Here is an 18,008-nt window from a genome sequence, read left to right on the forward strand (position 1 = left end):
AGGCAGTTGAACTCATATACTGACATACATAGACAATAATACAATAACCAGACAACTAACTAAAACCAAACTGGGAACTAAACACACTCAACAGTAGCAAAGTAACACATAACAGCTGGACAGGAACAATAGGCAAGGGAAGCTGATTGTTTGACACACAGGGGCAGGCAAATGCAGACAGGTGGACACAATCACGCTAACACGGACAGACACGGGAGGAACAAATCAGGACGAAGACGTGAACCAAAAAAACGGCAACAGAGAAATTACCAGAATTTAACCCTGAAATTAAGGTTGTGTCATTTACACAGGTGCATCCTTTATTTGGGTAATTACGGTACTTTACTATGGATGTGTAGTTGCATACACATTTTTATCAGTGTGGTGTTCATTGCACTATTTTGGTGATTGTGAAGTTATTCCACACTTCCTCCTGGCTCATTCTTATTGCTATGCGAGTCAGCAGAATGGTGGTGGTAATGATTACACCTTGTGGTGTTGAAAACAAAATTAAGTCTCTGAAGTAAAATGTTACGATGGCTTTGTTTGTTGTGCAGAACATCACATCAGGATGGTTATTTTTTTCTCCTTTGTTTATTTCTCCCTTTGCAAGACAGGATTCATTTGACAACAAGTGCCCTAGCAGTCTAATATGATGAGAGGCAAGGGAGGGAAAAACAGTCCTCATCATGTTGATCAACCTTGTTTTCGTTTCCCGGTAGCTGCTTTGTTTTTTTCTTTTTTTTCTTTTTTATGCTTAAAAATAATTAAGCTTGGTTAGGGTGTTACAGAGAAGAGCAAACAAAATCTGAATGAATGACCAAATATTGATTTCATGGTCCAAATGTCACACGATTTTATCTCCATCACTCTGGCTGGTTTAGTAGAAAATTCATCTTGAGAAATGAGAAGAATTAGCGTCTTATTAGTTTTGTGTACAATCAATCACCCACTTCGTCTGTATTTTTAAGGCTTTCCCCACCCATGTCTGTGTTAAAGGTTCACCTCTGTGTTGCCAGGGCAACCCACGCAGGATAGTTACCACCGGTCGTCAGTTCGCAACCAGCTGTCACAGTGGCCGATGCTTCGGCGAGCTCTGCCTCTTTTTCAGGCTTGCTTTCATACCTTCTCTGCCTCTTTTTCAGACTTTTGTTCACCAGTCTTCTAAAACTTTGTCACTGTGCGTAAAGATCAGGGAGCAAAGATCTTATCGGGTCCGTTGAAATTTATATTTTCATTGTTAATGTGTTTTGTAAACATACATGTCATTTTTAGGAAATTGTCCACCATGGCTTAAAACAGGCCTGTGTTTCCAAACTTATTGAAGCTTGAGGCATCACAGGTGTAGTAACTCTCTCCACCACTAGGGATGCGGAAGTGACATCACCATTGCAAGAAATAATGTTAAAAGATAGAAATACAGTGGAGCCCCGCAATACAAAATGATTCCATTCCAGGGTGGAGATCGTAAGGTGAAATTGTCGTATGGCGGGCAATAGAAACCTAGGGTAATTAGCTAGTGCGTGTACAACCCCAGGTAAAAACATCAAAATTGTATATGCATATCAAAAAATGGTACTGTTTATATATAATATACATGTAATATACAATTAAATAACATCATAAATAAAACAATTATAAAGGAAAAAAATGAAATTTGATCTGCCTTTGAGTGACATTGATTTGAGCTACTTACAGCCATAATCCCTAGCGAGGGTAGCCTAGTCTAGCCTAGCTTTTGTATTTCTTGATTATCTCCATCTTCGTTTCCATACTAATCATCTTCTTACATCCACCTCTAACATCACTAGCAATCTTGGGACTCAAGGCTAACCAATTAAAGTTGGAATTAAGCACTTAAAATGCACACTTAATACTGTAAAGTACGATATTGTACGATTAGCAATTACTTAAAAATGCTCGAAGAAGGAGGCAAAACGTCATAAACACAGCCAACTCCATGTCATAACAGTTCTTGATGTAAAGCAGGAAAAATGCCGTAATGAGAGGACGAAAAAACTTAGTATTCCATTTTGAAAAAAAACGTAAGCCAGAGACGCCGTAACCCGGAAGTCCACTGTACTGAAGCATTTCCCATGCGGTATGTAGAACAGATGACCTAAAACCTCAACAGCGGAAAGTGCAAACACACTGTGACAAGACTTCTGTGACATCACAGCTCCAGAAAATATCCGAAGATGCGAGGGCAGGTGTTTCAAAGCGCAGCAGACAGATTGCGAATTTTCATTCTTTTCATATTTTGCTCCCTGAACGGTGGTTGTGGAGTATGTCAAAGACAAAAGTAACGCTGAATGATCAACAGGAATTTCTGACAGGGACTGGTTGTGTCTGCTTGTGTTGGTGTGAAAATTCCTACCATTTGGGTAGGATGACAAAACGGGAGCAATAATCGATTGCCAAAAAACAAAACATCTATCTGACCAGTCCGTGGTGTACACTGTCTCTCGACCTAATACCGCATTTGCACCAAATGCACGGAGGGAATTTCAGGTGATGCAGTTGAATTCAAGTCAATGTACTGCAGTTTGCATGATGGTGTGCAATCTTGAATAAGGCAGCGTGGAGGACCCATTCAGAGTGGTGAGAAGCGGGGCACTTTTACTCATTATGCCTTTTGGCCACGGTTAAATAAATTGAACTTTTTTTTTTTTGCTCTTTGTGTCTAGTCAGACAATCAGGAATTAATCATGGCGGCAGCCGGTTGAGCTTTAAATATGGAGATAGAGCAGAGCAAAAGCAGACTTGGAGAACAGTGGTTCTCAATCATTTTTCAGTGATGTAACACCTGTGAATATGTTTTCAGCCAAGTACCCTTAAACCAGTGCAAAGAATTTTTGGGTGGAAAAAAAAAAAAAGACTTGCCATCAGTGTCTGATTTATTCAACTTTAGACCCTTTCAAACTTCATTTGTATTGGTCCACAAAAAAAAAAATCAACCTAAAGTGTCCTCTTTTCATAGAAGAAACCTGTTATCTAAAGAAATAACTTAATTATAAATAAATGTAAATATAGTAACTTAAAAAATAAAAACAAATATTTGTCTGCAGGAAACTATTAAATATAAACAGTCCTGTTTTGCAGTTACAGAAGAGATCTCTTCACAAAAATTAATCATTAACCTAACTATTAATAAATATTTGCCCCCCCAAAAAATAATCAACATAAAATGTCAGACCTGTTCTCAAATAGAAATCATAATAAATATTTTTTTTTTCCACAGAAAAATATTCAACTTAAAGTGTCCTCTTTTGGGATCATAGTAGACTTGACAGGTCATGAGATGTGGCACGTGACAAGTTGGGTCCAACCATTTTATGTGGGGAGAATCTGGGGAGATTTTTACATTGATGAATTTGAATAACCTACTGAAAATAAAATTTGTTTTATGAACTTATATTTTCCGGAAACAATGAATTAATTTAAGAATGATTTTTGAAGGGACAGTGTGTAAGATTTAGACAGTTTTTCATTCAAAATAAATGAAATAAATGATTGTAAATTTCAAAAACCTGCAAATGAATGTGTTCTAACGAGCAACAGTATGTTTTAATAAATATAATCATAGTCTTGTTATCAGTAAATTATATTACATGGTGGGTGGCACCTCTCTGGAGGTGGCCATATTTGTTATAGCAACGGGCAATGATAAATGGAGCACCTGCAGCACCTCCTGCTGTCCGTAGTAAAAAACGTTCTAAATCTTACACACTGTCTCTTTAAAGGATTTTTACAAGTTTGTTTGTTTGTTTCATCTAAAATCTGAGAACCTCCTGAAGTTCCTTCAAGTACACCCATTTGAGAACCACTGTTGTAGAATGTTGTAGTAACTCGGAATGCCTGGTATGTACAGTATTGATTTTTTTTTTTTTTTTTTTTGTCAGACGGGTTTTGCCGCAAAGTAAGCGACACGCAAATGTTTCTTCTGCTCTGCTCCCCTTTCCTAACCTACTGAAATGCTGCACAATAGTTGTATGCAAGCAAGGCCCCTCCCTTTTTCCTGTACACTTCACAGTGAAATACCAACACGGTGGAACACTCATCCTGCGGTTGGTGCGAATATAGCGGAAGTCAGCTGGGATAGGCTCTGTCTCAGCCACAACTAATGATCACATTGGTCAGTGAAAATTGACCAGGGAGGCAGTGACGAGGCCAACAGCAACATTGATGGAGCTGCTGGAACTGCTGGCAAGTAATGGCCGTCTTATGTGACAACAAGCTCATTTCTACATGCCCTGCAAGTGACTGGCGATCATTCCGGGGTGAGTTACGGGGGGGAGATTCCTAAATCGTATTCAATTGCCTTACGGCTGCAAGTAGTCACAGTGAAGTGCTGCAGGGTTAATGCCGGAAGGAGAAAATAAAACACTTTAGAGCAATTATACTGGCTGGCAATTTAAACAGCAATACCGAACCTCCTCCAAACACACAAGCACACACTTATTTCATTCCTTCACTCTGAAGACACTCTGCTCCCCGGTTGCCATAGCGATCCCAAAGCCAATAACAGCCATGAACCTTTCTTCCGTGTTGCCAAGAAAGCCAGGGATACAAATTGCCCCAATCAAATTTGCCCTCCGGTGTATAGCTTTTCATTCCGTCAGCGCCACATCTCAGATGGCCGCTGTGCCGCCTCGCCGGATGACAAAATTACAAATCAATTTGCGAGCTGGGAAAGGAGGGCGGAAATGAACAATGGCGCTTATTGGGGTAAAAAAACAAACCAAAAAAAAACATCCTTTTCTCTGTAACTTCACATTCGAAACAAAAAAGTACGTTTTTGCTGTGATTGTGTGCCTGCATGGCCCAGGACTGTGCGTGTCTCGTAAAACTCTTCATTCATGCAGCCTCGCTCCAGCTCACTGGCTTGATGAGTCACGATGACTCATGTCCAGTCATTAAACTACAAGTTGAATTTTCTTTTGCTGCTTTAAAGAAGCGGTCACATGCACACACGCACACACACATGCACACGCACGCACACACACACTCTTGATCTGCCGTACCTGGGTGGTGGATGGGCCATTTCAGCAAAGGAGAATTTCTCACAAACGCAGAATTTGATAGAGTTGTGAACACGTCCACTCCAAGTTAGGTCACGGTTTTATTCATCAAGCTGTTCACTTTGTTTTCTATTACAACATGACAACATTTACACAAATCACCTGCCAAGCAGAAGTCCACTTGAAAATGACCTCAGCAGCGTAAACCCAGTATTAGCAGCAAACAAAGACATCAGAGCGTGCGGAAGCTGACAGCTACGTCACTGGAAACGACCCACCTAACATTCTGACAGGTTCACACATCTGATTTTGAAGGCTTTACACGCAAGACAGAAGTTTATAATGTTTACAGAGCAGAGGTATTCTATCGAAGCTTGTGAGGTCTTTTTCCCCTTTTTTTATTCTTTTTTTGGTTTGTTTTTAGAACAAAACACTCAATAATGCAGTCACATGCGAGTGAGACCAAGATGTAGCACTGGTTATCGCCTGAAGCTGATAAAAGTGGTACACGTACAATTAAAAAAAAAAAAAAAGTGCACGGAAAATTGAACAACTTTTGACTGAATTTCATGCCGATCTCGCATACACACATATCCAAAAATTGAGGTACACATGCAGTAGTGACCATTGTTCCTTAACAGACATGAAATTTTGTAGTTTACTATGGACGAGTGGTTAGCACGTCTATCTCACAAATCCGAGGTTCTGGGTTTGAATTTCTCGTTTTCAGGCGTCCGCGTTGCATGCTGCTGTTAGGTTTGATCACACTCTTCCTCTGTGCTTACATAACCTGGTCAGGGAAGCTGCTAAGTAAGTCAAAGCAATTGGTGCCGACAAAGGATTTGCAGGAATTGATGGTAAGTATGTGGGGGAGGATGATAAAACTGAAGGCAAATAAAATCAATCTATATGTTTTGTCTGTCTATGTGAGTGTCTTTTGTTTATAAGTGCCTTGCAATTGAACTGGAATGTTTTTCTTACAGAGTAGGTTAAGCTACCATGACAGGGAGTGTCACTGCCCAGAAGTTGTTGGTAAAAGTCCAAAACATTCTCAGCAGAATTTTTTGGCTAGGTAATGCTACAGGCATGCCGAATGTTGGTCCTGATATACAGTCAGTAAGGCCTTTGGGTTTCACACTATTTTTTTTAACACGTGTTCATGTCATGCAACACATTGCACTTGCATTGTTGTTTAGTCTTTTTTTGCTTGTTCATTCCCTCGGGATCAAAGCATCATTCAGGATGTGGAACCGCATCAAAGGGACGCGGGGTGGGGTGGGGGTGGGGTCTCAGCAAAGCATCTTTTTGCATGGACGCACACAGCTTGCGGCCGAGTCATCACATTACAATCATAATCACAGCATGCTACGGATGTAGCGATGTGCACAGAGGAGGGGCAGGATTGGCTTGTGAAGTAACATTGGCTACAGAGGGTTAGAGACCCAGTGGACGTCAGAACGTGCTATTGATAAGGAACGCTTCAACTGAGCAGCTGTGTGTTGGGCCAGGGATTTCGAACCAATTCCCCTTCATTGGTCATGAATTATTAAATTAATATAAATCATGTATCTTTGTATGTCTGTCTATGCCAGCATGGTACAGTGGTGCCTTGAGATACATTTAATTTTCAGATAAAATGGGAAACAGATTTTCTTCACCAAATTTAAGCACAAACATACTTTATGTCTAGTTTGATTAGAGATGGTATCAACCGTGAAAAATGTCTTCCTCAAAAGTACTCAAACAAAACCAATTGTTTTCCCCCTAAAAGAAACATTCACAGTTCGTTTGAGGTGCATGATAATGCACTAAACTTGTGTCCTTCAAATATTCATTGTATAATATACTAGTGCAGTGGAACCCCATGTTACAACGTTCCTGACTTACGTTAGTTTCATGTTGCGACGTGGAATACTGAGTTTTTTTCATCCCCTCTTTATGACATTTTCCTGGTTTTGCAACTGTCATGTGATGACACTAGTGGGTTGACTGTATTTGTGTTGTTTCGTCTTCATCAGCAGGCGTTTTTGGTCATTACACTTGTTTTCAGTTGCCGTCCCTGCAACACGTCACTACAATTCTGCTATTGGTTGGCCTTACTTGTTTAAAAATGGCGGAACGGTAAAGCTTTGTTTGATTGTGAGTGGTTACAAAACCGTATTTATAGTGCATTTAACTGCTTCGTTCAAAGTTGAAAGGGTTAGCCATGGGTCCCAAGATTGCTAGTTATGTTAAAGAGAGAAGTAAGAAGATGATTTATATGGAAACGATGCCGGAGATAACCCTTATTAGGGAATATGGGCATAATACTCAAAGGTAAATACATTCTTTCTATATTTTTTATTTCTGATGTTTTCTGATTGTATACATGTATATTATATATACGTAGCACTTACTTTACTATTTTGGTACCAATTTTTAATATGTATGTACAATTTTGATGTTTTTACCTGGGGTTCTAAACGCATTACCTATTTAACATAGGTTTGGATTGCCCGTCATACGACAAATTTGCTTTACGACCCCAACCGCGGAAAGGATTGATTTCGGGCCCACTGTATTTACTGCTTCAATGACCACTCCAAAACCATCAATCCATTTGTCATTTTACCGATTATCCTCACACGGATTGCGGTTGTCAGGTTCAGGCAACCTAGAACATTTAATAAACAACAAACCAGAAGGAAGACAATGAGTTTTTTCTCACGAGGAGAGCGGACAGCAACCTGCACCTTCTCAGATCTCCTTCCAGTTTAACTGCGCATCTTGTCCACTCCTCATTTATTATATTGGGTTGGATTCAGTTACAAAACCATTGCTGTCTTTAACGGTTGGGGGAAACGTATGGCAACAACGTAAACAATACGTTTGTGATAGTGGGGGATATAGGTACGAGTCCATGTTGCTATCTCCTTTCCTAAGAATATCATGAGCGACCCTATGCTGCTTCACCCTCTGGTTGGGTCATGGTGCCTGCTTTCTTTCTACAGCTGCAGAAAACATCCATGTCTCCCAATATACATGTTGCAAAAAACAACTATGGGATATCCTATGTACAATTATTCCAACAGCGGTCATGCTGGAACCTATCCCAGCTGTCTTTGAGCAGAAGGCAAGGTACATGCCGAAATTGGTTGCCATCCAATTTGGAGGGCAGACAAAGACGAACAACCATTCATACCGAATAAAGTGTCCAATATACCTGTCATGCATGTTTTGGCAATGTGGGAGGAAACCGGAGTAGCCGAAGAAAACCAACGCAAACACAGAAAGAACATGCAAACTTCACATCAGAAGGCCAGAGCTTGAAGCAAACCACTCTGAAACTAAAAATAAAAAATAACTACAGAAGTACTGTCGATAATAAAGTAAATTGAGTTTTGTCGAGGAATATCTCAAAGTTGTAGTCAAGGTACCACTGAACACTGTTCTGTGATTCATATGATATCATGTAAGGTATCTACTCCTAAATATCTCGCTACAATGCTGAATCTTCAGTTTACTGTGATGGTTGTCTATCAGTTTATGGGTCAAATTTGTCTTTTTTGCATGGCATGTTTGGACCCTGGTATACAAAGCCAAAGTTTTAACCGTTCCAAAGCGTCACAGATTGAAGTGGAAATGTGCCCTAACACACGACAAGAAGTTACGGAGCAGTGCAAAGAACTTGTAAAGGTCCGTGGGCGGCCTCGGTGGGCGGTTGTCCTTTGGGGTCTAGACCCCCGAGAGCAGCTTGCTGAGCAGGACCTCCCGCTCCCCCAGCAGAGTGTTCCTTTTGAGGCTGGTGCCTTTGTTGACCACCTTGAGCTTGAGCGACAGGTTCTTGACCTGGAGCGGGCCGACGGCATCAAAGAAGAAGTCCTCGTTGAAGACCGGGTTGCGACTGTTCTTGATGATGTTGCTGCGCTGCTTCTGCATTTTGCCAGGGTTCAGGTAGATGGACACGCAGCAGTTGATGCTCTTGATGTCAAAGTGTTTGTCGTAGAGACTCTCGGCCGCCAGGACGCGGACGCGCAGGCGGGAGGTGCCGGCGTCGTAGTGCGCGCTGATGCGGACGCTGCCGCCCTTGTGCAGGTAGACCGTGTGCTCCCGCTGAGAGCCGTGCTCGGGCGCCGGCGCGCCGCCGCAGTGGAAGGACGGGATGTGCAGCCGGCGCTGGATGCTGGGGCTGGGCTCGGCCGAGCTGCACTCGTCGGTGGAGAGGGAGCTGTGGCGGGCGAAGGAGCGCTTGGCCTTCACCACCTTGGCCTGCGTCTCGTGCGTGAAGATCTTGAGCAGGGAGGCGGAGCGGGACAGCAGCGGCGAGCTGAAGGGCGACGATTCGGCCGAGGAGCAGGTGTCGCTCTCGCCGCCGCTGAAGTAGCGGTACGGGTTCATGTGCGAGGAGTTGAAGTCGGCCGGGTTCAGGTGATTGCCGCCTCCGTCGCCCTTGCCCGGGGTCTTCCTCTGGCTGTTGGGGGAGGTCATGGGACTGGTGATGTCACAGTGGAAGAGCGACTCCTTGCGACGGGTGTGGGGGCTCTCCTTCAAGGTGGTAAAACCGTAGGAGGTTTGGGTCTTGGGGACGTAGGGGAGAGACATGGCGGTCTGAGACTGAGGGTCAGCATTGGTGTCCCCGGCAATGACGTCGTCGGCGCTCTCGATCTGAATGATGTGGCGGTTGGCTGCCTTCAGCAGGTTCTTGGTGTCTCCCGTTAGCTTGGCCACAAGACGGGGGCTTTTGGGACAGCTGATTTTCCTTCCGCCGCCGATGGTTTGCTCCGACGTCGATGGCTCCAGGTTCTCCTTGGGCTTCACCGCCTCGGGTTCAGGAGGGCAGTTGACTAACTTGGGTGGGATGAAGAAGTCTGGGATCTTGTCTGGCGTCAGGACGTTAGTGTAGGGCGGCGCCGCTCCTTTTTTGTCGCCCGTCTCCCCGTGCCGCAGCACGCCCGCCTCCACTGAGCCGCGGATCTTATCCAAAACCCACATGGTGCCCCACCCCTCAGATGGCGGGCCGCGTGGGCGTGAGGGCGACGGTGCAGTCAGGTGGAGATGCAGCTAATAACACACAAGGGGAACCGAGGGATGTAAATTACGAGTACACAAGGAGCACAGACAAAAATAACTCATTTTGCTGAGCCTGAGTCTGCAGCACTTTAAAGTCAACAAATCACTTTTACAGCTGTTAGATTCCAACAATGGTAGAATGTGATACAATGTGTTACAAAAAGCTCTGATGATTCACTACCTCTATTTAAAATCAATTATCCAAACTTTTGAGCCATTTAGGCGCCAGAGTTTCTTTCAATATATTTTTATATCATTGTTTGAAAAGGGTGCAGCGTCAAATGGTTAGAGATAAAGGCATAGTGAGTAAATGTTGCTTGGTGCAATTTAGCTGTTTGAATTCTTACAAAGTCAAAATGGGCTACTTACTTCCTTCAAGACGTGACATAAAAAAGACACATGGAGAGAAATAAAGTGAATCCCGACTGTGATCTGGAATGACTGATTCACAGGTTGAGCTGAGCTATGAGCACATGCAACAGAAGTCGATAAAAGAAAACTACACATAAACTACGAATAACCCTGCAAATGTACATACTGTACAACCAGCCATTTTAAAAGGCAGAAAAATTGATTCGGCCAGCTTGTACAGCATGCATATCAACAAAAATTTTCTGTCTAACCCCCTTGCCCCACATGCACACTCCCAGTGTGAAACCACACATCTGATGGACTTCACGACTGATTTCTGATCGTGTGGTTTCATACTGGGAGTGTGTATGTGAGGCGGGGGGAGTTAGACAGAAAATCTTTGTTGATATGCGTGCTGTGCAAGCAGGACAAATGAATTTTTCTGCCTATCAAAATGACTGTTCAGGTGTGTGTGTTTGCACAAATGTATAAATGCAAAAACCCTACTTCTAACGAATCCTCCAGCGTAGCTGTGCATTCATACTTAGTTATGTGTAGGGTTTACTTTCACTGAGGACTAAAGTTAAATGCAGAATAGAATAAGAATCAAGGAACAACCGGGGTCAAAAAGTCTGCTTATACAAAGATGATAATGCTCGGTTTTGATGATCAGAACGCTACTAATTAGTCAATTATTATAATTTTTTAACTGAACTGCATCTTTCTTACTTATTTATTTACTTGACTTGGTACTGGTGTTCCTAATGTTGTGGTCTGTACAAAGTATGTTAACTGACTGATCTCAGGTGTAAAGACAAGTGCAACTTGAACAAGCATGAAGCTCATGCGTCACTTCAGAAAAACTAGTTCAGTAGGATTGGGAGATTTTTGTGCTCTATAAATAGCTCCAGTTTCAGAAACAGGACAAAGTGATCCAAGTTTGTGATAACTAAGTTAAGTCTGGTCAGTCAAGGCTAAGTAAAGCAGCAGAAATAAAAAAGCTTATAGACTCACCAGTGGTGGGGGTAGTGAAATAAGAGATGCTTTTCTCTCCAGTACCTCTCGCTTCTGGCAGCCACAGGTGTTTCCCTGTCGTCTGAGATTGTGCGCTTCTCGCCGTGCGGCGCAGAGCTCCGGGTGCGAGCTTTATATATGCAACACTGCAGTCAGAGTGACCAATCAGCTTGAGCCATGTCTGTTTGTGTGACACACGCACATACAACAATCACTATTCTTAGAGCATGTCAAGTATTTGCTTCCTGCGCAAAAAAAAGCACAACTGATTGTAATTATAAGATGCATTCGGATTTAAATAGTAACTGGTAAACAAACATATATTATTCTTTGTATCCTATTCTTGCCTTTCACTGCAGGGATGCATAATAGTATTTCAAGATTAATATTTATGAGGTATTATCAGACAAAATTTAGAATGATCTCTCATCCAACACACACCACGGCAACGTGCATTTCAGTACATCAAAGAGCATGGTAGTATGTGTAACAGCATATCAGAGAGAGCACTTCACTACCGTGTTTGAGTAGTGTGTGTGAGGGCTTTATGGCAATGCGACAAGAGTATTTCAATAGTGTGTAATAGCGCATGTGCGTGTATGTCAGTGTTGCAAGCGAGATCATGAGTGCATCTCAGTAAATTGTGAGATTGTAAAGTCAGAGTATATCAGCACTGTGTGTATTACAGTAATATAAATATGTATATGTGTGAATTTCAGTTGTGTAAGTGAGCATATTAAGTGTGTTTGAACTTTTCATTACATGTGCCAGTATCAGTAGTGTGCAAGGGCATTGCAGTCAGGAATACATGAGTGTTTCAGTACTTTGTGAAAGTGCATTTCAGTTTTTGAATATATATATATATATATATATATATATATATATATATATATATATATATATGTATATATATATATATATATGTACATATATATATATGTGTGTGTGTGTGCTTACACGTATACAATTGCAAAGAAGATCGGGGCAGTATGAACTCCAAGCAAAATAATAAACAAAAGTATTATGAAATGATTACCTCATTGACAATGTCATTGAAAACAGAGCAGCTCCTGTACTGAAACTTATTAGATGATACCAAGTGTCCTGTGAGCAGCGTATCATTGGAATCTGCGCACATGCACCTGCTGTCTAATTTCAGTTTGAGCAACTCCTTGCCCTTCTCTCTCCGGCTTCTCTTATTTGGCATGTCCACCCTCAGGTTTAAAGTGCTGTTTCCCTGGAAACTTTGCTATGGCAACACGTACATCTGCGGTGGCTAAAAAAAAAAAAAAAAAAGGAAAAAGAAAACGGAAAAACCTCCTAATTTTTATGCCGCATTGGCAGGAAACGTTTTGTTGAGCATCACCTGTGGACTTACAAAAGCCCAGTTAATCAATATTGCAACAAGCTAAAACAAATGCGGAAAGGTCTCGGGCCTCCACGAGTTAGCTAGATGGTGGTACCAGCAGTGAGCAGAATCTCAATAGGACTTTCAGACACAATAAAGTGCGGTTATTTAAAACTTGTCTAAGTAGACAGGTTTATGACCAAATAAAATAATCATACTCTACCAAGGCACATTTATCTCTCTTATGACATTTTTTCTGCAATGGTTTTATGTTCATAAAACGCACATGTAATCTGTCATGTGCACTACAAGTAAAAAGCAAGATTTTGCTGCATTTTGTAAATTTCTTAGTCTAACTTGGATTTTCTGTCTAGAGCCATTCAGAGTGAAATTGTCATGAAATGTTACAAGCCACGATGTGCAAGCGGGGTATTCATTCAAATCATACTGAAAAAAAACAAAGTAACACAAAAACTCTTAATGCTTAAACATTGGTTTTTAATTTAGGCCTGCCTGTATGATGAATGTGTTGAGCAAGATTGTGTACAGTGTGCATTTCAGTTCCAGGGGTACACGTATCTATGCTTGCTGCCATTTCAGACTGTGTTAACACCGGCATGCTCCCAATTACGGAATTGTATACATTTTTCAGAACTTTGTCCTTCAGTACAAACGAACCGCCTACCTGTGCAAATTAAACTCATTATTGGGACCAAAGTATGACTTGTCAATGTGACTCCATAAGAGGAGCATCAGTAAATCCAGATGTTCATCTGTGTCACACGGCAAGAGAAAGAATAGATGTCGGAAACGAATGTCTGGAATGGCTATGTCGCCACGGCAACACAAGCACGAGAATAAAGCCGGGTGAAAGTCAGGTTGACACGGAAATAAACCAGAGTGAGCACAATATGATGTCGGCAGGGCTATAAATGGATCCTGCGATGTGTCAATCATTCCATTAAAAAATACTTTGTTCAGCGTTTGGCTACGATTGCTGTCCCTCGACATCACTTGCCAAGTTCCTAACAAGTAGTGCAATGAAAAAAAACAATATATATGATGTCGAGAGCCAGCAATTGTAGCCGAATGCTGAACAGAAAGTATTTTTTAATGGAATGATTGATGTATATATATATGTGTATATATGTATATATGTATGTATGTGTGTGTGTATATATATATATATATATATATATATATATATATATATATATATATATATACACATATATATATATATATATATATATATATATATATATATATATATATATATATATATATATATATATATATATATATATATATTGCAAAAGTAAATGTAGTTAATCTGTAATGCATGACTTTTTGCTGTAACACGGAAAATAAAAGCAGCAAGATCAGAGGAGAAAAGTCTGGGGCAAAATGTTTACCCCATTATGAGTACCTGCTGCAGCAGAGATGAGTGTGGCAGTAGCAGGCAAGAGTGTGAATAGGGCGATTTGTACACAAGATGGACATACGCTCATTACATTCAGTTCATCAGAGATAAAGACAAGAATAATATAGTTATCGTTAAGTGGACTTTGTGCCACTTCAACCTCAAGAGATGAGAAGCCTCGTGGTGGGTATGTTGTAAGTACAAGATACGCTGCTGCTTTCCAGTGGATTTGCCAGCATTTTGAATCCTTCTCAGCCCCGTTGCAACTAGCAATAATAACTAGCTATCAAAGGATTAAAATACAATTTTTTGTATCTTGTCCTCAAACATTTACAATGCAGATGAAATGAATTGTAGTGTTTTTAGGCTTAAGCCAACTTTCCACTGGATGTGTAAATTAACGTGAGACATTTAGAATGGCAAATCCATATTTTCAGTTATTTTGGTAAGAGTACTGTAAAAGTAATGTAATAGAGTAATGCCTTACATTTCAAACGCAGCAATATTGTAAACAATGACATTGAAATGACAGTAAAAAGTAATAAACAATGCATTAGCTTTGAACTAATTTGTCCAACACTACAAATCATTGGCTGTAGAAGGTTCAAACAAACAGAAACGCTACTACTGAATGCCAATCGAGCTCATCACCCAACCTGGTCTTGGGTCAACGTTTCCAATAGGCCTTATCACAGAATCCAAAAACTGAGTGCTGCTGCCCTCTAGCGGCTTGATGAGGTCATATACTGTCAGCGATTTAAGAACTAGCTCAATGGCTCATTTAAAAAAAAAAACCACCGTATTAATTGTAGATTTTAGGCGTAGCATCTCGGAGCAAAACACCGTGTTACGTTCAAATGCTCTTTACATAAACCGTTTTTTCTCCAATTTATTATTTTTCATGATTACATGATTTTTTTTCAGCAATGGTTTCATTGGTTATATATATACAATGTTATTTTAGAGCTGACTATATATATATATACACATATATATATATATATATATATATATATATATATATATATATATATATATATATATATATATATATATATATATACACACAATATAAATATAAATTGTGCAAGAATGTACCAGTATATTGTACATTTAATTACTTATAAAATCATGTACTTACCTTCAAAAATGTTGCAAGTCGACTTGAATGACACCAGACAACTACAGGTATATGCGGCTCAGTTTGCCAAATGTCACATGTCCGAATCCAGAAAACACCAACAATGTTGTGCCCAACCCATATGCGGTTAAAAAAGGGCATGTGAGATAATGACCAATCTAAAAATTAAATGAGTGATCTTTATTATTAATCTATCACAGCAATTTTCATTTTTTTAATTGTTTTTAATATAGAAACTATGTGGAAAAAAATCTAGTGATTGAAAAATATCCACATGCATGTCAAGGTTATTTGTAAACAGTCCATGAAGTCAAAAAAGTCAGAGGGATGTTTAACGTTTTTTTTTTCCTGAGATGTTCCATGTATCTTCAATTAAATTGCAGCGTGTTTAGGTTAATTCCACTAACATTAAATATCCGAACGTTAATCAAATGACTTTTTTGTCCGAGCTTATAGTGGATTCATTGGGCTCAATGGCATTGACACAAGAAGAAAATCAAAAACAGGAAACCGGATCCACACCAAGTTACAGAAAGAACACTGCCGTGAAGGCATCCATCCAATAGGCGTGTGCAACATATATGAGCGACTTCCAAGCAGGACATGGATGGCCTTCATCTTGTGGAAGGAACCAAGAAAAACGCCAATGGTAGGATTTCTGACACACAACGGCTCAATCATCAAACCTCATGTTCCCCCTGATGATGATGGGGCGGATTTTTAAAAAAAGTGGCACAGGGAAGAAGGGGAAAAGCCAGGACAAATTGGCGCTCTATGCTTGCATCACCTAGAGGGCAAAAAAAAAAAAAAAAAAAAGAAAGAAAGAAAAGAGGAAGCGCCGTAAAAATGACATCAGTAATATTCGTATTCTTTGTCTGAGAAGTTGTCGTCAGAAAAGCAAGTGTCCTGATAGGTGTCGTTCTTGTACTCCATCCCGTTTTCGTCAAAGGCGTCGTCGTCAAAGTCGTCGTCGTCGTAAAGCAAGTTGGAGCCGTCGTCCGTGGGCGGCACTTTGGTGTGGATGCAATATTCCTCCAGCGTGACGGGAACCTTTACGCCGTCGAGGTCCGCTTCGCTTTTGGTCGCCTGAACCTGCTTCCTGTGAAGAAGAGGAAGAAAGATGGAGCTTCTCAACAAATTCCTCCACGAGGGAGACGTCATTCGGAGGCGCGCCGATGCCCTGGAACGGACTAAGTTATGTTAAGACCCGGAGAACTTGTTTTCTACTGCGGTACCTGATGATTTCAATGTACTCCTGCTCCTCACCCTTGCTCTCCCTCCACCTGCGGTACATGACGGAGGCGTCTACGTTGGCCGGGGAGAAGGTGTTGGGCTCGTTGAGCAGAGAGATCACGCTGAGCAGGATGGTTCTGAGCGGCAAGGCGGGAATCGCAAGAAAAGCGCAAGGGGCCAAAGTAAGATGAAAGCCGAGTTACGTCAACTTTCAGTCATTCGCTGATCGCGCTCAGAAAACTTTGGACCTCACATCAACTTTCTCCACTGGAATGAATAGAAACGCCATTAATCCATTCCAGCCTCCAAAAAAAACAAAAAAACATTTTCAACTCATTCACTGCCATCGAAAGCTATTGGCATCAATAATCCAGTTCGACTAAGCTGGCAGTGAATGTGTTGGAAAATTGCACCCTTTTAAGAAGGATGAAGGATTTTGAAAAATAATATGTTTTCCTCAACGTTGTGATTCAACATGAAATTACTTTTTCCCGGGTCCTTTTCCCATGTACACCAAGTTTACCAAACACGAGCAATGAATTGGAGATCGACCGTTTTTTTTCAGTGGATACCAATTATTGGCGGTAGCCAGGGAGGCCAGGCCGATAAGAGATATTTCAAGCCAATATTGATTTAGCCCATTTAGGAATATTTCAGTAAAAGGGAAAACCTTGGAATACAAACACCAACTTTTCATTGAAATAACTTGTGATTTCTACATCAACACAGAAGCACCTCACACACACATACCCATATGAAAAAACTTTTCTGACCACCCCGTCAACATGCTTCCATGCAAACCACAACTTAATTTAAACCGCAACCCCTGTCAAATGTGATCAATCGATGCTGAAAGACAATGTTTTTTTTAACCCTTTCACTACAGATTCTTTTTTTCCCCCTAAAAATAATGACGTTTCTTTTTGAAGTCTAGTATACTTAGTTGATTAGTTTAAAAAAATCCCATTTCCATATGCACCAAGAAACACCACTGAGACTGTATACACCATAGACCGCGATACTCGAATATAAGATGTGCCAGAGAAGTGAAAATCATCACCGACACTTACAATATATATTAATCAGTATATTGCATAGTCACACAAACATATTTCCACAGTACTATATGGTTAAGTGATGAGCAGTCGTACAACACAGCTTACCTTGTTGACAGTGGGCCCGGCATTGGCTTATTGTGTATGGAAAAGTTGCTAAATGCCACTAAAATCTGCAGATAGGTGTGTAATGATCCGCTGGGATGCCATTTCATATTATTACTACCATTCCTATACCCACTGCCATTTTTTGAAAAGCCGTTGTCCCAACGGGAGTGAATGGGTTAAGTGAAAACATGGGCGACGATGTCGCAAATCGGCAGCTACCTAACCAACCGTGTGACCCTGCACGCTACTTAGATCCCTTGTTTAC

The 18,008-nt window shown here is 40.9% G+C and overlaps 2 protein-coding genes across 3 annotated transcripts in view; both read right to left on the reverse strand.

The window, feature by feature from the left end:
- Window positions 1-5,103: 5,103 nt before the first annotated feature.
- On the reverse strand, window positions 5,104-11,542 carry LOC148417360 (C2 calcium-dependent domain-containing protein 4C). Its single transcript, XM_088426667.1, has 2 exons — window positions 11,436-11,542; window positions 5,104-10,061 (listed from the first exon to the last, which is right to left on the reverse strand). Exon 2 carries the CDS (start codon window positions 9,990-9,992, stop codon window positions 8,736-8,738), a length of 1,257 nt encoding a protein of 418 aa, XP_088282793.1. The 5' UTR covers window positions 9,993-10,061; window positions 11,436-11,542; the 3' UTR covers window positions 5,104-8,735.
- Window positions 11,543-15,512: 3,970 nt separating this feature from the next.
- Window positions 15,513-18,008, reverse strand: part of LOC148417361 (ubiquitin-conjugating enzyme E2 R2-like) — an 11,113-nt gene continuing 8,617 nt past the window's right edge. Inside the window, exons 4-5 of one of the 2 annotated variants that reach the window (XM_088426157.1) lie at window positions 16,583-16,717; window positions 15,513-16,446 (exon numbers count right to left, since the gene is read on the reverse strand). In XM_088426157.1, the coding sequence (XP_088282283.1) occupies window positions 16,200-16,446; window positions 16,583-16,717 (382 nt within the window). In that variant the 3' untranslated portion in view covers window positions 15,513-16,199. The remainder of the gene's footprint in view (window positions 16,447-16,582; window positions 16,718-18,008) is intronic. The other variant, XM_088426158.1, reaches the window with a different exon arrangement.

This window comes from Hippichthys cyanospilos, chromosome 10 (genome assembly GCF_059441005.1).
Source record: "Hippichthys cyanospilos isolate Australia breed blue-spotted pipefish chromosome 10, RoL_Hcya_1.0, whole genome shotgun sequence".
Classification (NCBI taxonomy): domain Eukaryota; kingdom Metazoa; phylum Chordata; class Actinopteri; order Syngnathiformes; family Syngnathidae; genus Hippichthys; species Hippichthys cyanospilos.